The 18,509-nt window shown below is 30.6% G+C and overlaps 3 protein-coding genes across 4 annotated transcripts; 1 reads left to right on the top strand and 2 right to left on the bottom strand.

Annotated features, from left to right (window-relative positions):
• Positions 1-1,017: 1,017 nt before the first annotated feature.
• On the top strand, positions 1,018-8,026 carry LOC110806803 (putative inactive purple acid phosphatase 27). Its single transcript, XM_088209131.1, has 13 exons — positions 1,018-1,613; positions 1,974-2,061; positions 4,296-4,565; positions 4,783-4,891; positions 5,507-5,618; positions 5,706-5,844; positions 5,979-6,166; positions 6,383-6,572; positions 6,653-6,720; positions 6,815-6,905; positions 7,097-7,282; positions 7,390-7,470; positions 7,585-8,026. Exons 1-13 carry the CDS (start codon positions 1,258-1,260, stop codon positions 7,645-7,647), a joined length of 1,941 nt encoding a protein of 646 aa, XP_088065257.1. The 5' UTR covers positions 1,018-1,257; the 3' UTR covers positions 7,648-8,026.
• Positions 8,027-8,233: 207 nt separating this feature from the next.
• LOC110806799 (Transducin/WD40 repeat-like superfamily protein) lies at positions 8,234-12,667 on the bottom strand. Its single transcript, XM_022031740.2, has 2 exons — positions 12,492-12,667; positions 8,234-11,338 (listed from the first exon to the last, which is right to left on the bottom strand). Exon 2 carries the CDS (start codon positions 9,948-9,950, stop codon positions 8,685-8,687), a length of 1,266 nt encoding a protein of 421 aa, XP_021887432.1. The 5' UTR covers positions 9,951-11,338; positions 12,492-12,667; the 3' UTR covers positions 8,234-8,684.
• Positions 12,668-12,960: 293 nt separating this feature from the next.
• On the bottom strand, positions 12,961-17,484 carry LOC110806810 (RING/U-box superfamily protein). Of its 2 annotated transcripts, none has more exons than XM_088209181.1 (6): positions 17,138-17,484; positions 14,173-14,807; positions 13,935-14,072; positions 13,775-13,832; positions 13,410-13,663; positions 12,961-13,201 (listed from the first exon to the last, which is right to left on the bottom strand). In XM_088209181.1, exons 2-6 carry the CDS (start codon positions 14,535-14,537, stop codon positions 13,099-13,101), a joined length of 918 nt encoding a protein of 305 aa, XP_088065307.1. In that variant the 5' UTR covers positions 14,538-14,807; positions 17,138-17,484; the 3' UTR covers positions 12,961-13,098. The 2 variants fall into 2 exon arrangements, with proteins under 2 accessions (XP_088065307.1, XP_088065306.1); XM_088209180.1 differs by having other exon boundaries at positions 17,080-17,484.
• Positions 17,485-18,509: the final 1,025 nt, after the last annotated feature.

Below are 18,509 nucleotides of genomic sequence, written 5' to 3' on the forward strand. Positions count from 1 at the left end.
AAATAAAAGAGAACCAACATTTAGTATAGTACCGATATCCATTTGATAATATGATCTTCATTTAACATATATATCGCCAAAAGGCTATTGTAGAAGTTGATCAATGTTAATCACCATTATATATTTAAAGTTCATTATTATTTTTAATATGTTGTTTTGAGTTTAAGATATCTTATTTCTATATTTGGATACGTTTATGACGTTTTCAGTTAGAATTTTAAAATTATTTTTTGACTAATTTCAATAATATCATCTTCAAATTTGGTGAAATAATTCTATATTTTTAACTGTATGATTTCTGAATACAACTTTATTTTTTATATTTTAACTTATCTGTTATATATATTTTGGTGGATTAATAGTAATTACAACTATATTATTTTGAAACTTGTACGTGTTACTTTTAGTTCATACCATTTTGTTTCCTACTTTAATTTTAGAGTATTTTTAGCATTTATAATATCTTGAAATCGGGTTAAAATCTCTTTGATATATTGATTTTATTTATTGTATTATTTCTAAATATAATTATGTTTCTTCTAAAATTTAAAATATCTTTAAAAATATATTTTTTTTCACAAAACAAATATTAGCAAAAAATATACAAAATATTTATATATGCATCCATTTTTGGGTAGTGTGTGTATATATATATAGATACTAAAAGATTATATGCTTCTATTCTTGAATAGTTTATCATGCATTTATATAATACTATTAGTTACTATATATATATATATATATGTTCTTTTCTAAATATAAATTTTAGATTTTTATTTGGTTTTGCTTAAAGTTTCTAAATCAATTCTTGAAGATGATATTTCACCTAAAATTTTGATAAATAAATAATAAATACATAAATTAAATTGAATTTACTATTAGAATTAAAAATAATAACTTTTGAATATATTATTTTTATTAAAAAATTATTTTAACACTATTTTTAAAACTCTCACCAGCCTCAAGAACTTCTTAATTCTCCTCCCGGACGTGCAAATACGTGTTTTATATATATGTATATATATATACATATATATATACATACATATGTACACAACTTTCTCGATACGATCTGTAATTACTGTCTTATTTGATTATCCACCATATTGGTAAATTATCCCTTGGTTTCTTATCACTTTCCGTCATCATCGTCATCTTCTTCGTAACCTCCCGGCCATTCATACATATATATATATATATATATTTATGTATATACACATAAAAATTTCTCAGTATCTATAATTAGTGTCTTATTTGATGATCCATCATATGGGTAAATTACCTTTTGGTTGTTTCAAATCATGTTCCATCATCATCATCATCATCTTCTTTCTCCTTTCTTCTCTTTCTTCTTGTTCTTCGTTTATGCTGCACCCTTTGGTTGCTAAGTCAGCGAACCAGCACAGAAACTCGACTGCAATTTCTGATTTTCGTCTGGTAAATCGAAGAGCTTTGCGGGATTGTTCTAATCCCAGTCCGTATCTCCAAATCAATGTTACTTCAGCTAAATCTGGTTCTCTCTCCGATGAAGAGTTTGTCACCGTTAATGTCACCGGCGTTTTGCAACCGGCGGCAGATCATTGGGTTGCCATGATTTCACCTTCTTCTTCAGAGTAAGATATATATATATATGTTTTATATATGAAACCATACATTCCTTATATATATATGAAACTATACACCTCTTATGGGCTTATCAGATTTGCAGAAAATCTATATCAACAAATCAAAAAGTACTAAACTTTACCGTTTATATATGTATATGTATATACGAAACCATCACCCCTTATATATATATATACATATATATATATATATATATAACCATACACCCCTTATGGGTTTATCAGATTTTCAGAAAATCTGTATCGTCAAATCAAGAAGACTATACTTCACCCTTTATATATATATATATATATGTATGTATATGTATATGTACTATATAATTAAACAGATTAAGAAATGAATTGCAGTGTGTCGGCGTGTCCTTTAAACGGAGCTTTCTATTTACAGACTGGTGATTTCAGTAATCTTCCTCTCCTTTGTCACTATCCGGTCAAGGTAATAATTTCTGACACACACACACACACACATATATATATATATATGTAAGTACGTACATGTGTATATACATATATATCCTACTTCTTTTCTTGTTTTTCTTTCTAACTTTCTGGTTTTAAATTTTGTTTTCATCCTTGCCAAATGGATAACTAGGGACCTCCATGAACATGGTGTGAATTACCTAATGCATGCTTGTTTGATTGGAAATTTAGTTATACCCACTAATTTTCCAATGACTTATAATTTAGGGATGGATTATTATTCCAAAATTTTAATAGACTATATATATATATATATATATATATATATATATATATAAACGTAATTAACGATAAATTTAAATTTTTGAAATAATCAATTTAATTTATTATTTAAGATAATATTATTATTTTTATCGCGATTTTTTTATTTCTATTTTAAAAACTTAATTTTGCACAAAATTTAAAATATATATATTTAATTCACACTTTCGACATTGTGAATTGGTGTGTATTAGAATTTAAATAATTGATCGAGTTATTTTTTAATAATTTACGTTTTTGAAATAATCTACTCATTCCTGTCCTATTAGTTCAAATTTTTGAAATAATCGATTTCATCAATTACTTAAAAATATACGGCAAAATATTTTTTCGTAATTTAAGTTTATTAAAACAATCGATTCACACAATTACTTAAGATGATATTATAATTATATCTTATCCTAATAGTCCAATTTCTATTTTTTGTAAAAAAAAAAATTAACTTGCACAAGATTTATTAGATTTATATATAATTCATACTTTCGGTACAATAATTTTATATTTGATTGAAATTTGTTAAAATATAAATAATTAATTATACTTTTTTTTTCAAGTTTTTGCAATAATCAGTTCAATAAATTACTTACGAGTACATGAGAAAACGGGTTAGAATATGATCAATTAATATATTATTTAAGATATACATGTATATATATATATATATATATATATATATTATGCAAGATGGACAGAAGATACATTGTTGTTTAAGGTAATATTGAGAAGACTCAAACATATTATTAGGCAGCATAATAAATATGTATTAATTAGGCATGTTGTGACTTATCGATACTTACTATTTATGCTGGCGGGATAATAAATATAAATATCTATATATATATATATGTATATGTATGTATAGTTTGGTGTAAATCATATCATATTAAACTTATAGTTACATTTATACTTTATATATGGTATTTTCATTTATTGTATATTGTAATTGATAGTATTTTAATCAACATATATTATAATATTCAAAAAAATATAATTTTTATGATTTTTACTTAAATTTTTATATAATTTTTTAAAAAATTCAAAAAAATATACCAAATATATTTAATATCATTAATTATCAATTATATATTTCCATAAATAAAAGAAATACATACATAGCGTGTCTTCGAAAAACTAATTTATATATATATATATATATATACATGCACACACTATATATGCCTTTAATATGCGTGTAGGCTATATGGACTTTTTATCTTGGTTGGTGGTTTGTATAACCGTTTCTCGTTAATAAAGTTCCCTTATCTTTCAAAACAATATTGATCCAATCTGTATGTATACACATGCATGTATATATATATATATATAATAAAAATACAATTGCAAATATATGTTACAAACATATATGGTATATAAATATATGTACCGTAGATGTTATAAGTATTTCATCTATTAGGGTACATCTATAGCCAATTTTAGTCTAAATCTACATTACATATATGGTGTATATATAGATATTTATATAGTTTCTTATTAGGGTAGGTTACGTATAAGCTACATTACATGTATGGAATAAAATCAAGGAGACTAATGAATTTTGATTGCTCTATTTTTTATTATTTTATTAAGATTTGTAAGCTAATACTTAATCTATATTTTTAGTCCGATAAACTTACGAGTGAGATGGTAAGTTCAAATATAAAAATAAATTGGATTCGAATTATTTTCTATCAATTTAAAGTTCTTAAGGATAATCAGTTCATTATGTTATGTAAAAAGCAATCTGTGTAGCTTAGTTAGTATCTTTGATGTATATGAAATTTTCTTATGTATATGTATATATATATATATATATAATCATTAATCTCATATACAGTGTAACTTATCGATCAGAAAAAATTTCGAAATAAAAGAAGAATACATCATAGTGGATTAAAATTATACATAAATCGAAATTGCGTATTTGTGCAGGCACAATTGATGAGTAATGATCCAGATTATTTAAGTTGCAAAAAGCAAGAATGCAAGAAATACAAAAAGAACGGAGAATGCCAGATCAAAACATGCAGTGGTTCTTTAGTGTTTCATGTCGTCAACATAAGAACAGACATTGAATTTGTGTTCTTTGGTGGCGGATTTGCAACACCTTGCATTTTCAGTAGGTCAAATCCTCTTAACTTCGCTAACGCTAATCAACCTTTGTACGGTCATCTCTCAAGTAGTGATTCATCAGGAACATCTGTAAGTAATCCAGTCACTTGCTATTATTATAAAATTTGTTGCCTTGTACATATATATATATATAAATATAGTTCATGAGGGTATAATTATATTTTTATCTTAAATTCTATATATTTCAATTCATCTTCAATATTTTAGAGTCAGAAGTTAGAAATTTTAATTTTTTTAAAGTTTTAAAATGTTAATCTCATTAAAGGAGTTCATTAACTGGGTGTAGATGAGATTGACATGGGTTAGCGGAGATAAAGAGCCTCAACAAGTTCGATACGGGGATGGCAAGTCAGAAATATCACAAGTTACTACTTTCACTCAAAAAGATATGAGTGGTACGTTTTCTTCTTATATTATTATATTTTATTTTATTTTATATCATTATATTATATTTAGTTCAAAAAAGGACTATAAATTCAAATCAAACTAATACTTTTTATGATATTCGGTTAGAAAAAATTTTAAGAAATAGATTAATTCTAAGTATATTTTTTAAAAAAATTTAATATAAAAAAATAAGAGATTAACAGAAAGACTTAATTTTTAAATTTACGCTTGTCACTATAAATTTTAAAGGACATGAGTATATATAAGTACTAATACAATTCTAAATAATGAATCATAATTAAATTTAATTCATGAATTATATAAAACCTAATACATAAATTATATAAAAAAAAACTCAAAAAATACATATTAATTATTATATTTATAATCTAAATTTAACTTAATTCTATCATAAGATAAAAAGTCTAGACATATTAAAATTTTTAAATTATTATTTTTAACAATTATTAATATTCAATAGCATATATATATATGTGTGTGTGTGTGTAAATACACTAACATTTCCAAAAACCTCTTTACATGCCAACATTACATATTGCTTTTGCTCTTTTTTTGGGTTTATATAATTATATGCACCCACTATCAAATGTATAAATGTATAGGTTTACAAACTAGTCCAGCCAGGGACTTTGGATGGCATGATCCAGGTTACATACATACAGCAGTTATGACAGGGCTTCAACCTGCATCTACCAACTTCTACAAATATGGAAGGTACTGAAACATTCTCTTATATCTAATTCAAAACAGTATATAATCAAAGCAATATACATATATGCATAAAAATCTGTATACGTTCAGCGATTCTGTGGGTTGGAGTGATGAAATCCAATTCAAAACACCACCAGCTGGTGGATTGTTGGATCAAGAGCTCAAATTTGTTGCATTTGGTGATATGGGGAAAGCTCCTCGAGACGCTTCAGCCGAACATTACATTCAGGTAATATATAATTATTGTGCAGAAAGTAGTTCGATCACTTAGTTAAAAAAACATTGATTAATCATTCTTCGATAGATAAAGTTTTAAGAAAAAATTATGATTAACGCGATTTTTTTTAAAATTAATTACGATAGCCAGGATCTCCCTCGGTGATAAAAGCGATAACTGATGAAGTAAATAATGGAAGTGTAGACTCCATTTTTCACATTGGAGATGTAAGTTATGCAACAGGCTTTTTGGTTGAATGGGATTTCTTCCTTCACCAAATAAATCCGGTGGCTTCTCGAGTTTCTTATATGGCTGCGATTGGAAATCACGAGAGGTAACTTTCTTAAAATTCATTAATAAGATAGATATATTTTATGTTTATATACAGTGAAATTATTACATTCAAATGTTGATAACTTTTAAAGAAATGTAACCTCCATTATAATTTTTACGTCGAATGATAGTAAATATGTTAATTACGTTTTTCGAATGCAATTACATGCATATACAGAATATTTTTGTAATTAAGTTGTAAGTTTTGAATTGATAGAGATTACATCGGTTCAGCTGGGTCACTGTACACAAATTTTGACTCAGGAGGAGAGTGTGGAGTTCCATATGAGACATATTTTAAAATGCCAACTCCAGAAAAAGATAAACCTTGGTACTCCATAGAACAAGCAGGTGTTCATTTCACTGTAATTTCAACAGAACACAATTGGTCAAAGAATTCAGAACAGGTAAACTCAATGTATATGATTAATTTTGATGATTAATTTGTAAATTGTAATAAATACCCAATTCTTAAAATTAATTCCAGTACGAATGGATGAAAAACGACATGGCCTTGATCGATCGATCAAAAACACCTTGGCTAATTTTCACAGGGTAAGTACAAAATCATCAAGGCATATATATATAGTTCCTTTCTAATGATTTGTTTCTAAGTTGTAAGGTAGAAATTTATTGTTGATATATGTAGGCATAGACCCATGTACAGCACTGGAATTGGAATATCAAATGTGGATAAGAACTTTGTTGATGTTGTTGAACCATTACTATTGGAGAACAAGGTAAGTTATTTTTGTTTTTCGTATAACGATTTAAGTCATATACTACTACTAATAATTTGAGTTTGAATTTTTGAAACTTGTTCGTTTGAATTTAAAAAGTTTTAGATTAATAGTATTTGAGCTCGAGATAGTACATTACTATACTGTATATTTAGATGAACTAAATCTAATGATGAATAGTAAATTTTTAGGTTGATTTAGCTTTATTCGGACACGTTCATAACTACGAAAGAAGTTGTTCAGTTTACGAAAGTCATTGCTTCTCCATGCCTGAAAAAAATGAAAACGGAATCGACACATATGATCACAGCAATTACAGTGCACCAGTACAAGTAGTTATCGGTATGGCCGGTTTCACCCTCGACAAATTCTCTCTCGTAAGTGAAAAATTACAACTAAAATTGTACGTGCATCTTTTTCAAGTAGAAATTACATATATGTGTGTGTGTGTATGTGTTGATCAAGTGAAAGTTTGTTCAAACAGGCTGAGAAATGGAGCTTAGTGAGGATTTCTGAGTTCGGCTACCTAAGAGCTCATGCAACAGCACAAGAACTTAAACTAGAGGTTGTTAAAATAATCTCATATCGTCTCGCCAACTTATTCTTTTCAATATGTATATATAGATATGCGTGTATCAATGTATGTATGACTAATTAATTTGTATATTATTGTTTGCAGTTTGTGGCTTCAGATACAAGAGAAGTGAAAGATAGCTTTCGCATTACAAAAAAGACAAAGTAGGAAAAATCTCATTTCATTAACAAATATATAAATATATATAAACACTTCTATACCAGTCAATAAATCATTTATTTCAAAGAAAGATGGGTGTACATATATATATATGCACATATATATATATTATCAGGCAACCCAAGTAATCTTTCAAAATTTGACATGTGTAATTTTTGTCTTATATATATATATATATAGTAGATAGATAATATGTACATGTTGCTTCACATGAATGGAACCTTAAAAAAATAGAAATGTTGTATGTGTTCTTTTTCTTCTACAGGTCAAAAAATAGTGTTTGTTGGCAGACAGCTTGCTGGTCCAACAAGCATAATGCTTTGCCTTGTCTTTAATAAATATATATATATATATATATATATATGCATATATATTTCCAAGCTTTGCTTTTTTAAATATAGACTCATTAAGTGTGGTCCATTTTAAACCCAACTTTTATATAGCCCAAATAAAACTAACAGTACCCAAATCCATGTATATATATATATATATACATATATATACATATATACATATAAATGTTATTCCAAGAATAAGTAAGATCAAACAGCAGAAAGCTTAAGCAAACATGAGATTGACAAAGATAGTATTATTATTTTATCTTCACTGATTAAATCTCTGAAATCTCTAATTACAATTGATAAAAAGAATGGAAAGTAAAATATAACAACAAAACATTAACTAAAAAAAAAGAATCTCACACAGCCCTTATTATATATATATATATATATATATATCCCCTGTTTTCCCCTAAATTTCTCTCCCATTTCCCCACCTCCCCACAATCAAATCTTGAATACAATCACTACATAAATGTGTGTGTGTGTGTGTATATATATAAATACACTGATATAACTCAAACCCAAAACCCAAACCAGTATTTCCAAACTACAATTGTTCCTCTCATCCTCAAAAACCTGAATCAAAACTCAAAAAAAAAAAAATGACCACAAAAGCACTGCAAACACATTAAAAAGGAATCAGTGCTTCACCCTCCTGTATCAAAACCATGAAGAATAATCCTTTTAAGCCAAGACAATTGAGTTTTCTTCTTTATTTTCTTGTGCAGAATTTCTGTGTTTGGAAACCCACCAGACTCTCAGACTTTTATCAAGACCTCCACTATACAGCAAGAACCCACCACCAACATTATCATTCGATGCCTGTAAACACTTGACAGGAGCTTCATGTCCATTTATAACTCCAATTTTGAAAATCTTACCTTCAAAATCTCTCTTCCATATCCCAATTGTCTTATCAGCTGATCCACTGCACAAATTCTCTCCAACCAAACACATACAAAGAACAGCCATCTGGTGTGATTTGATCTCACAAACCAATTTCCAACTCAAATATTCACCATTCATGACTTCCTCCCAACCCATCACAAACCCATCTGATCCTCCTCCATAGACCCATTTCCCATCTTCTGAAACAACCACAGAATTCAATGAAATATCTTTGTGTCCTTCCAAGATACCTTTCAATGAATGTGAGCTTGATGAGCTCGATGAGCTTGATTTATTCCCTTGTTTTCCCCAAGCTTTGATCTTTCCATCTGCAGATGCTGAGTAAATTATCCCCTTACAAGCTACCAATCCATTGACTGCGTCGTCATGAGCTTTAATCGATTCCAAGCACTTCAAATCTGATATTCTCCACACCTTAAGAGTCTTATCCCAAGAACCAGAGTAAATCAGTCCTTTGTAAACTGTTAAACACGAAATACTATCCGCGTGTTCAATCCATAATCTCTTGTGATTCCGCCTTGTTTGAACATAATTCCTCTGTTTCATAAACTTCCCTAAATAATCCTTAGTAGTAGGAAGTGTATCAACAAGCCTAAACACATTCTCTGACTTTCGTGAAACTTTCCATACCCTAATTCTACTATCTTGATGTGCAGTGAAGACCTTATTACCAGCAGTTACAAGGGCTTTTACAGATCCATCTCCTTGACCAAACTTTGTGAACATTCTCAAATCTGGCTGTTGCCAGACTATGATGTCTTTGCCTTGTGATGCACTCAGTATGAATTCCCCACATAATGCCAAGCAGGAAACTGAGCCGATGTGGCCGGAAAGGACTGCGAGGGATCGGTACGAGTGGAACCCAGATAAGGTTAGGGAAGAAAATTGGGACTTGATATCTAGTAACTCAAATGGAGTGATGGGTTTGTATCGGTCTTCTTCACTGCGGCTACTACTGGTTCTTGAACTTGTTTCTGGAGAGGACAACAATGGGGTGGAGAGAGTTGGTTCTGGCAGAGAAGCAGACATTGTCAAGACCATGTTCTTGGATTCTTTTGTAGGGAAACTTATAGATGTTACCAGAAAGAGAGAGAGAGAGGAGCGTTGTTTAAGGAGAAGAGGAATAAAGAAAGAAAATTGTTTGTTAGTTTATATATAAAAATATATACATATTATATTATCGGTGGGTATATTTAAATGGGTAGTGAGAGGAGTAACGGCTACTTTGAAAAAAATGTAGCTGGCTCGTGAAAAAAGAAACAAATGGGGGACCAATGGAGCTTTTTCTCTTTACATTTGTCATTTATTTATGTGTGGAGTCTTAGCTGTTAGGAGTCTTGGTCTCGTGAGAGAGAGAGAGACATATAGAGAGAGAGAGAGACATATAGAGAGAGAGAGAGAGACATATATATATATATATAGAGAGAGAGAGAGAGGAGACCAAATCATGGTGCTTCTCTACTATTTTAGTTTTAATAATATAAATCAATTACCTATATTTGTATTGTGATTATAAAATAAAATTTTACTATATTCATATTGGAGCTCAAATAATTTTTTAAAAAAATCATATAATTATCATGACAAGAGATATAATAATGAACCCTTTACCTTCTACCAAATAAGTCATAATCTTGAGAAAGAATCTTGCTTGTTTCAGCAGAAAGATTCTGATTTAAATTTATAACATGATTACAAAAATTATAAGTTCCCAACAAGACATGTAGTTTCACAGATAGGATTCAGCATTCAGGCCTTTAAGAACTAAGGATAATTAGTAGAGATAAACTTGGAAGACCAATATGAACTTCTTCCGAATTTACACACGAGAGACAAACACAAGAAGAACACAAGATCAAAGACTGCTACATTCTATGTACAGATGCCAACTTAGAGAAAGATTAACGTTTGATGTTGCACCAAACTTGACCGGAGATGCTCCGGTGGTCGCCTTCAACGAGGCTTATGAATCTAATGAGTCACTTTGGTTATCTTGTTGGGGTACTTCAGAGACCAATTAGGATTCCTTCCATTGGGAAATTTAGGTGTTTTGAGGTTCAACAGAGCTTTAGCATCAGTTATGAGAACTGCCCTCAACATCAAACAGACTATTGAAATGATTTCCAGATTAGCTAAGAATTCCGTGTATTCCATATTGCTAATTTCTTTGTATCCTACAAGAGCCAATGGCTTCCATAATGGCATGTGAGACCCTTCCAGCTCCAGATGGGTTTACATTCTTTAAAGCACACCAGTCAAGAATTTCATAACAAGCCAGTGAAGAATTTTCAGAGCAATTCTCACAATCCTTGCAGCTCCGGATGAGTTCACATTCTTTAAAAGACACCAGTCAAGAATTTCATAACAAAACAGTTAACAATGTTCGCAACAGTTCCGAAAATCCTTCCAGCTCCAGATGAGTTCACATTCTTTAAAACACACCAGTCAAGAATTTCAGAACAGACCAGTTCTGATAATCATTCGTGCAATACATTACCGAATTTGAAATGCAATTGCTTAACAAATCAAGCATAATGCATTCGACCCGATAGATTATTAGTTAGAACTAAAGATTAACATTTTTAATATGCATATCAGAATAATAAGGATAAACTCTATATGATTAGCATTATCTAAAGTGAAATTGAGTATATTCGCACAAGCTTTTACTCACTTCTGTTACCAAGTTCGCTAAGCTCGATTTTCAAACAGTAAAGAAAGAAAATGATCATTTATTTGATACATACTCCAATATGTTTATATGCATACATAAATATTGTTAGAAAATGAAAGAGTTTGAAAACTACTAATACTTTTTTAAAATATATATATATATATACCACACACTTAAATATCATATATACCAGAATCAACAACAATCAATCATTCAAAGAAATCATACAAAAGCACAAACATCACCACTACGAATGTTGACAAAGTTTTCACTGTGATAAATCATGGTTCTCTACTTTACCATCAAGCAGCCCCCCTTGTTTGACGGCATCAACATTCACAGATCCAGTTGCATCCTCAGCTTCAAACCACATCACCAGCTCCTCAAACTGCGTTTCAACATCATCACCCTCCCCCTCAAAACAATCATCCTGGTGTTGACTCGCCCAATAATCCTGGAACCATCTGCACGTTTTCACCAGCTCCCACCATTGGGGCGAGAAATCCTCCACCTCCCGGTATGCCGCCGGTATAAACATCGGCGCATTGGGATTCAACCTGCACACTCTTCCCTCCACCATTGCCATTTCTTTACATTAACTATACCTAATTCCTCGAATTTTACTATAACTCAACAATCTGCAATCCGCCGCGAAAATGATCTTAACAAACAAATTAATTAGATAATGTCGATTTTTACCTTCAACGAACCAGAAATCACAAGATTACTACTCAAAATACCTAAATAAATGCGTGCTTCTCACATGTTCATGCTACCACGAGAGTAACTTATTTAATCAAAAATGACCATCATTAAAGTTCAGAACAAACGAAATGAAAAGCAGATTATATAAATTTAAGGAACTAAATCAGAAATTAACACGATCCGAGGAAAAGATCGAGCTTTACCGTTTGCGTTGATTCTCCGGTTGGTCAACAGTGAGTCGAGTTCAGTCAAAGTGAGGAAGGGATAATAGATAAGGTAGTCCGAACGTCCTTTTGCTTCGGATCCGAACCTGAGGTTTTGCTATGGACGGGTTTTGTTTGGCGGAGGGGAGCGCCCGAAGCTTCTATTATATAACGGGTTAGTAGCCGGTAAGCCAGTTAAAGGAACAGACATTTGTCGGTTAACAGTGTCGATGAGGCTAAGATGAAATCCGACGGTTGATATTAATGTTTGACGATCGGACGGTGGTAAGGAAGTTGCTGTTTAGATATTTTTATTTTCCTTTTATTTGTTTATTAGTGAATGATGGAAGATTTTTCTGAAGAAATTTCTGGACTGAATACTGATAAAATGCCAAATAATTAATTATATAATATATAAAAAACGTTAAAAAATTAAAATAAAAATATTACTAATAATTACTAATGTAAATTATTAAAAAAACATAATATATTAAAAAATAAATTAATGTATTAATATCTAAAATTTAACATTTATTACAATCTAGTCAATTTATAATTACATCTCTCGATCAGACAGCTTACGTATACCAATTTCGAAAGAACTGGTTTATTGAGCTCCCGACGAGTCGAGCTCCCAATGAGACAAGAGTTGTTTATAATCAACCACTGAGTCGTAAGCTTCCATGGTAAGTGAACTTTCTGCAAAACATCTGAAATTTTTGTGTTTTTTCAGTTTCAGTTTGATTATAGTCATGAGTTCATGACAAGCAGAAAATTACTATGAAATTTTCTCGGATACCAAGGCGAAATAGGTAAATGAAACTAAAAGACAATAAAATTTAGACCTTGATAGAAACAGGCAAAATGCCAGAATGATTTGATGACTCCATGAATAGCATTATTAGAATCTGTAAATACCTTAGCTCGTGCAAAAACATGTTGGTTTGATTGTGCAAAAATTGTCGTAAAGACCCAAACAAGTCATCTTCAACACTTGTCTGATCTGAGTTGACGATACCCTTTCTTTCAAGGATTGTAATGAGAACCGAAGACGCAACATGAACAATAATTGTCGGATCTGGGTCCCCGAGGATCGCCTGGAGTTCTCTCCGAATCCACGGTTCTATTCTCCGTAACATTCTTTCTCTCTCAGAATCGTTCCACGAAGTATTCTACGATGTTCAGAAGTGAGAATTTGAAAAGTAAGAAGAATAATCTTTAAAAGGATTATAAAATTTCAAGTTAACTACAAGAAGGTGGGAACATAAATTAGATAAACGTACTTGGTCAAGGCAATTCCTGGAAGATAAAGGGACAGCTTGTAAGCCTTTCCTATACACGCTGTACAAGAGTAATAATTAATTATTGAGAAGAAAAAATTCATACCAGGAAATAAATCTAAAGATTGCTGACTAAAAGAAAAATAATCCATGCAGAAAGTACCTGGCACGCCATTGAAGCTTTCTTTCATCAATAACATGAGGTGGCACTGACCCTGGCCGGCCAAAGGACCGGCGCCAAGGCAAAGGCCTTGATCTCCATCCACCACTATGCAATTCTTCTCTTGTTCTTTGAATGACTCTATCAAATAGACACAAAAGAAAATGAAAACTGAAATCCAATCAAAAGAAGAAAAAAGTTAACACTCTCGCAAAGGTTGCATACAAATCAAGAGTCTCACCTTCGAGTATCATGGACGATGGGCCTAGATTCTAAACTGACATCCATTTTGCCCTTGCATAGAGGTGGTAATTGCTCCTTGAGAAACCTCTTTGATGAACTATTTGAATAATAGAACCAAGAATCAAAGTGCTTATTGCAGAGGGGGCAATTCCTCTTCAGATTGCTCCATTTGCAAATGCAATCTAAGCAGTAAGCATGTTTGCACACTGCGATCACTGCAGCTCTATGTTTGTGGATAATTTCTAAGCATATTGGACAAGACTGCCTCTTGATTGATAGTGAAAATACTCTTGACAAGAACTTATCATCATCCTCATGGTGAGAATATTTTTGAGAAGACGATAACAACGACTCCATTTTCATAAAAAGAAGAATCAAGATAGCGTGATTCTGCTAGCCTTAGGTTTTGAAGCTGCTCAGTTATGATATAAATGTCAATTGGCAAATGCACTTCCCGTTGCCTGTTTTAAATGACTTGGCAACTTCTCATCTATTGGTCGTAGCCATCAGAACGCTTTTAGGTCCATCTTCTTTCGGCATACATGGGCTTACCAATAACACTGTTGAGTTGTGGCTCAAACAGGTTGGTTCTCAAATTTGAAGAGTCTGAGTGACTTTAAAATCATCAATTATCTGGTATAAATCAAAAAGAGTATAATCAGGAAATCCTAACCACTCAATATTGAAAGCAAGCAGTAATACAGTTTGTTCAACAAGGATCAAACTCTGATTTTTGCTTCACTTAAAAAAATGAGTGCCCATATTCTTCACCAGCTTGTAAGTTATATAAGCTTATTTACCAAATAAGTGGTTTATCTGTTTACTCAAATACGTACTATATGTTTTCGTTTTAATTTACTAAGTAATGAAAAAGACAATAAACAATGCTTTAACACTTGAAATGAAATCAAGTTTAACTCTTGTCTCGTCAATCCTTATTCAAGGTAGTACTCCTGAAAAATGAGGTCTCCAACCCACCAGCTTATGAGAGAGTGCAAAAACTTATAAATTTGTCCAGGTTATAAGTTCTTCCTCTATCAAAATCATAATAAATATTTTAAGCTTTTGGTACCTTGAAAGGTCATCTGACCCAGAAGAAAACGAATCATCACATCATCTATATTATTATCATTTCTTTTATCAATCAATACATAAAGAGAGAAAATGGAAAATGGAAACCATTATAAACAAGTGAAACCCATATGTCACACAACAATTCACGAAACAGGAACGAGAATAGAATTATCTCCTATACCCATATTCATCAAAGGAAGCAATTACCTATTATACTCACATTAAATAAACTCATTGCTAACCCAAGCAAATTTCTTAAGTCAATTCAATATAGAACCAATCCACCAACCACAAACTCAATGAGTATACAGAGGTATATTAACTGTAGGACACGACGGTGAACAGATTTTAAGAAGCACAATCTGTGTCAAACCCTATGAGGAACTCACCAATGATCTTATTAAGAGTTGAATCAGGCACTGAAGCAAACTGTAGACAATTTTAGAAAAAATTATGTTCAAAGGATAGTCCTGAATGAAGTGCGAGACATTCTTCATGTGATATAGACCAATTAGTTTCAGCTAAAGTTTTGATTTTTTTTTAAATAAAAGTATTGTAAATTCATTGGTACCAAGAGGGTACCACCCATTTACATCCCAATAAGTTGGTCCACGACAACACCAATGTCAGTTTCATCTAAAATTATTCTGTTTAAAATTGAACAGAACTAATAACATAACCAAGAATTAACAAAAATGGAAAAAACAACCTAAAATCAACCAAAGTAGGAGCTTTAGTTCAAAAACCTCATTTTGTGCCTGCATTTGACAGGCTTTCAACACAATGACCTATTGTAAACATAAAAGCAGCTTAAATGACACTGTTCCTCAAAACAAAAGTAGGTACCAAATCAAGCATAAAAGTAAATACAATCGCAATAAATCTTGTTACCAAATTCTAAAAGCATAAAACATTCATAGACAACGAGCAAACAGCTTATATATGCCAGATTTTTAACATAAAAGCAGCCTAATAACACCGTTCCTTAAAACAAAAGTAGGTATAGAATCAAGCATAAGAATAGATATGTTTCATACTAAAACTCACGACCAAATCTTAAAAGGATAAACATTCATAGCCAGCAATCAAACAGCTGTTTCGCTCATTTCTAATGGGATAAATATATCCTATTTAATCTGCTGAACAAATTTAGCCCTTTTACTTCAAACTGCCGAACAACATAAATAAAAACATAGTACAATGGCAGTAGAGTCAAGACAGGAAACAAATATAAAAATTTACTAGAGCAGCATCAAACAGTCTCAGATAAAGTAAAAAGAAAGAAACACTGAATAAGCATTCAAAAACAATAGAGCTAAACATGAAGGGATATAAAGGGGAGAGGATTGCAAACACAACTTCAACTAGACATGAAGATTTCCTTAAGATGTTTACCAAGAAAGATTCAAGTAGCTCTTCTCTAACCAACGCAGTAGCTTACAAGCAAAAGAACCTGTATAACTCTAAGAAATCCCCGTAGCTGCCATGGGAACCAAAATCCAACAAGACAGATGCAGAAAGTGAAATAACGCAGAGCTAAACTAGACTATGAAGAAGAACACAACTAAAATGGGTATGAAATCTCTATAAAGAAGAATGAGATGAAGTTATACTAACTGAAGGAAAACATGGATGACAGATATATTCATAACTACAACAAACTCAGAAAATATAAACCAAATATAGAGGAACCAATATCCAGAAGAGTATGATTTCATTCAATCATTTGTGTCAAATTACAACACCATTGATACTCAGGTTCAGTTTAATATATATATAGACATAGATATAGATAAACACAAAGCAAATGGAAAAAGAGATTAAGCAATACCCTTTTGTGAATCCTAAAGAACCGCTAACTCTGCTCGTTTTTTGACCAAGAAAATTACCCGCGAAGAAGACTTTCCAAGCTCTAATTCCTTCTCTCTGATTCATACTCTTCGTTCCCCAAAGACCCGAACGGAAAGCCCCACTAAAACTATCCGATTTCCTCTCAAAATGCCCAAAGATCTCTCCTTTGTCCTCAGCTCTCTCTTGTCCTGTTTTCTCGCACCAGATCCTCCGTACCCTTCCCTCTTAACAGAGGTTTAAGACACTATATGTATGTTAATTTCAATTCAATTGTTAAAGAAAGACTGAAAACAAAGAAATCAGAGGAGAGATTGAGAAAGGCTCTCTTTCATTCACGTCACTACCCATCTAATCTGTTTGCTGCAAGAATATTATGACTTATTCCCATTATTTGGAAGATAGTTCAATAATAATAAAATATATTTATTTATATTTTAAAATATATAATATAAATTTTTTGTGATTGAATTATAATTTTAATTATTTTTTCAAACCACGATAATTTTATGATAATTTGATTTTTTTTTTTTTATTATACCTTAAAAAAAAAATTTATTTATTAATTTACTTTTTATTTTATCATTTTTCTTCTTTAACATATTTAGGATTTATTCTTCTTTTTCTTCTAAACCTGACGCTGAGCCGCACACCGCAGACCATCTTCATCTCTAACTTCTATTTGTTTAATTTTATTGAATTTATATATATTTATATATTTAATTATATATATATATAATAAATTTATATATCTATATATGTATTTATATTTATATATATATATAAATATATTCAATTAAATTTATGTATTTATATTTTTAATTATATATATATATATGTATATAATTTATTTAATTATATCAATTTTATTGTATTTATACATATTTATTAATATATAAAATAAAATATGAGTAAAATAGATAATTTGTTCAAATATACAGTCATATCATACTGTCAATTTAAATAAAAACAGCTGATACTATCAGATATTAATAGATGATCATCCAAATATAATTAAATTTGAACATTAATAAATTTTGCACGTACCGAACCATATCCAATATTAATGAACTATTATACAATTCATCCAATCAAGCTCTAATTGTTAATCTTATGTAATCCTTATTCAACAACATAGTTGTAAGTATTGGTTGTAAGCATCTTGAAATGATGATGGTGAAGAGATTCTATAGTTATCACTTAATGTCAAATGTTGTCAGTAGAGTACTTGCAATTTACTGAGTTATTTGATACTTATTGGTTAAGTGTCAAATCTATAATATTTGATAATCATGAAAGATGTTTTCAGCATTACATGCAACTAAGAGCGACACGAAAGTGGAATTGAGTTATCTGAAACATCTATTTGATGTGCACTATAAGGTCGTGTGTATAGGAATACAACACTGGCTG

Source organism: Carica papaya, chromosome 8 (genome assembly GCF_054855325.1).
Source record: "Carica papaya isolate Zhongbai chromosome 8, ASM5485532v1, whole genome shotgun sequence".
Classification (NCBI taxonomy): Eukaryota; Viridiplantae; Streptophyta; class Magnoliopsida; order Brassicales; family Caricaceae; genus Carica; species Carica papaya.

What these genes read in the sequence shown, in the direction of transcription:
- LOC110806799 (XM_022031740.2), bottom strand. Translation starts at nt 9,950, where the DNA reads ATGGTCTTGACAATGTCTGCTTCTCTGCCAGAACCAACTCTCTCCACC.
- LOC110806803 (XM_088209131.1), top strand. Translation starts at nt 1,258, where the DNA reads ATGATCCATCATATGGGTAAATTACCTTTTGGTTGTTTCAAATCATGT. An exon ending in GGTCAAAGAATTCAGAACAG is followed by an intron (nt 6,573 to 6,652) that starts GTAAACTCAATG and finishes AATTAATTCCAG; the next exon opens with TACGAATGGATGAAAAACGA. An exon ending in CATTACTATTGGAGAACAAG is followed by an intron (nt 6,906 to 7,096) that starts GTAAGTTATTTT and finishes GTAAATTTTTAG; the next exon opens with GTTGATTTAGCTTTATTCGG.
- LOC110806810 (XM_088209181.1), bottom strand. Translation starts at nt 14,537, where the DNA reads ATGAAAATGGAGTCGTTGTTATCGTCTTCTCAAAAATATTCTCACCAT. An exon ending in AAGCTTCAATGGCGTGCCAG is followed by an intron (nt 13,833 to 13,934) that starts GTACTTTCTGCA and finishes ACTCTTGTACAG; the next exon opens with CGTGTATAGGAAAGGCTTAC. An exon ending in CCAGGAATTGCCTTGACCAA is followed by an intron (nt 13,664 to 13,774) that starts GTACGTTTATCT and finishes TGAACATCGTAG; the next exon opens with AATACTTCGTGGAACGATTC.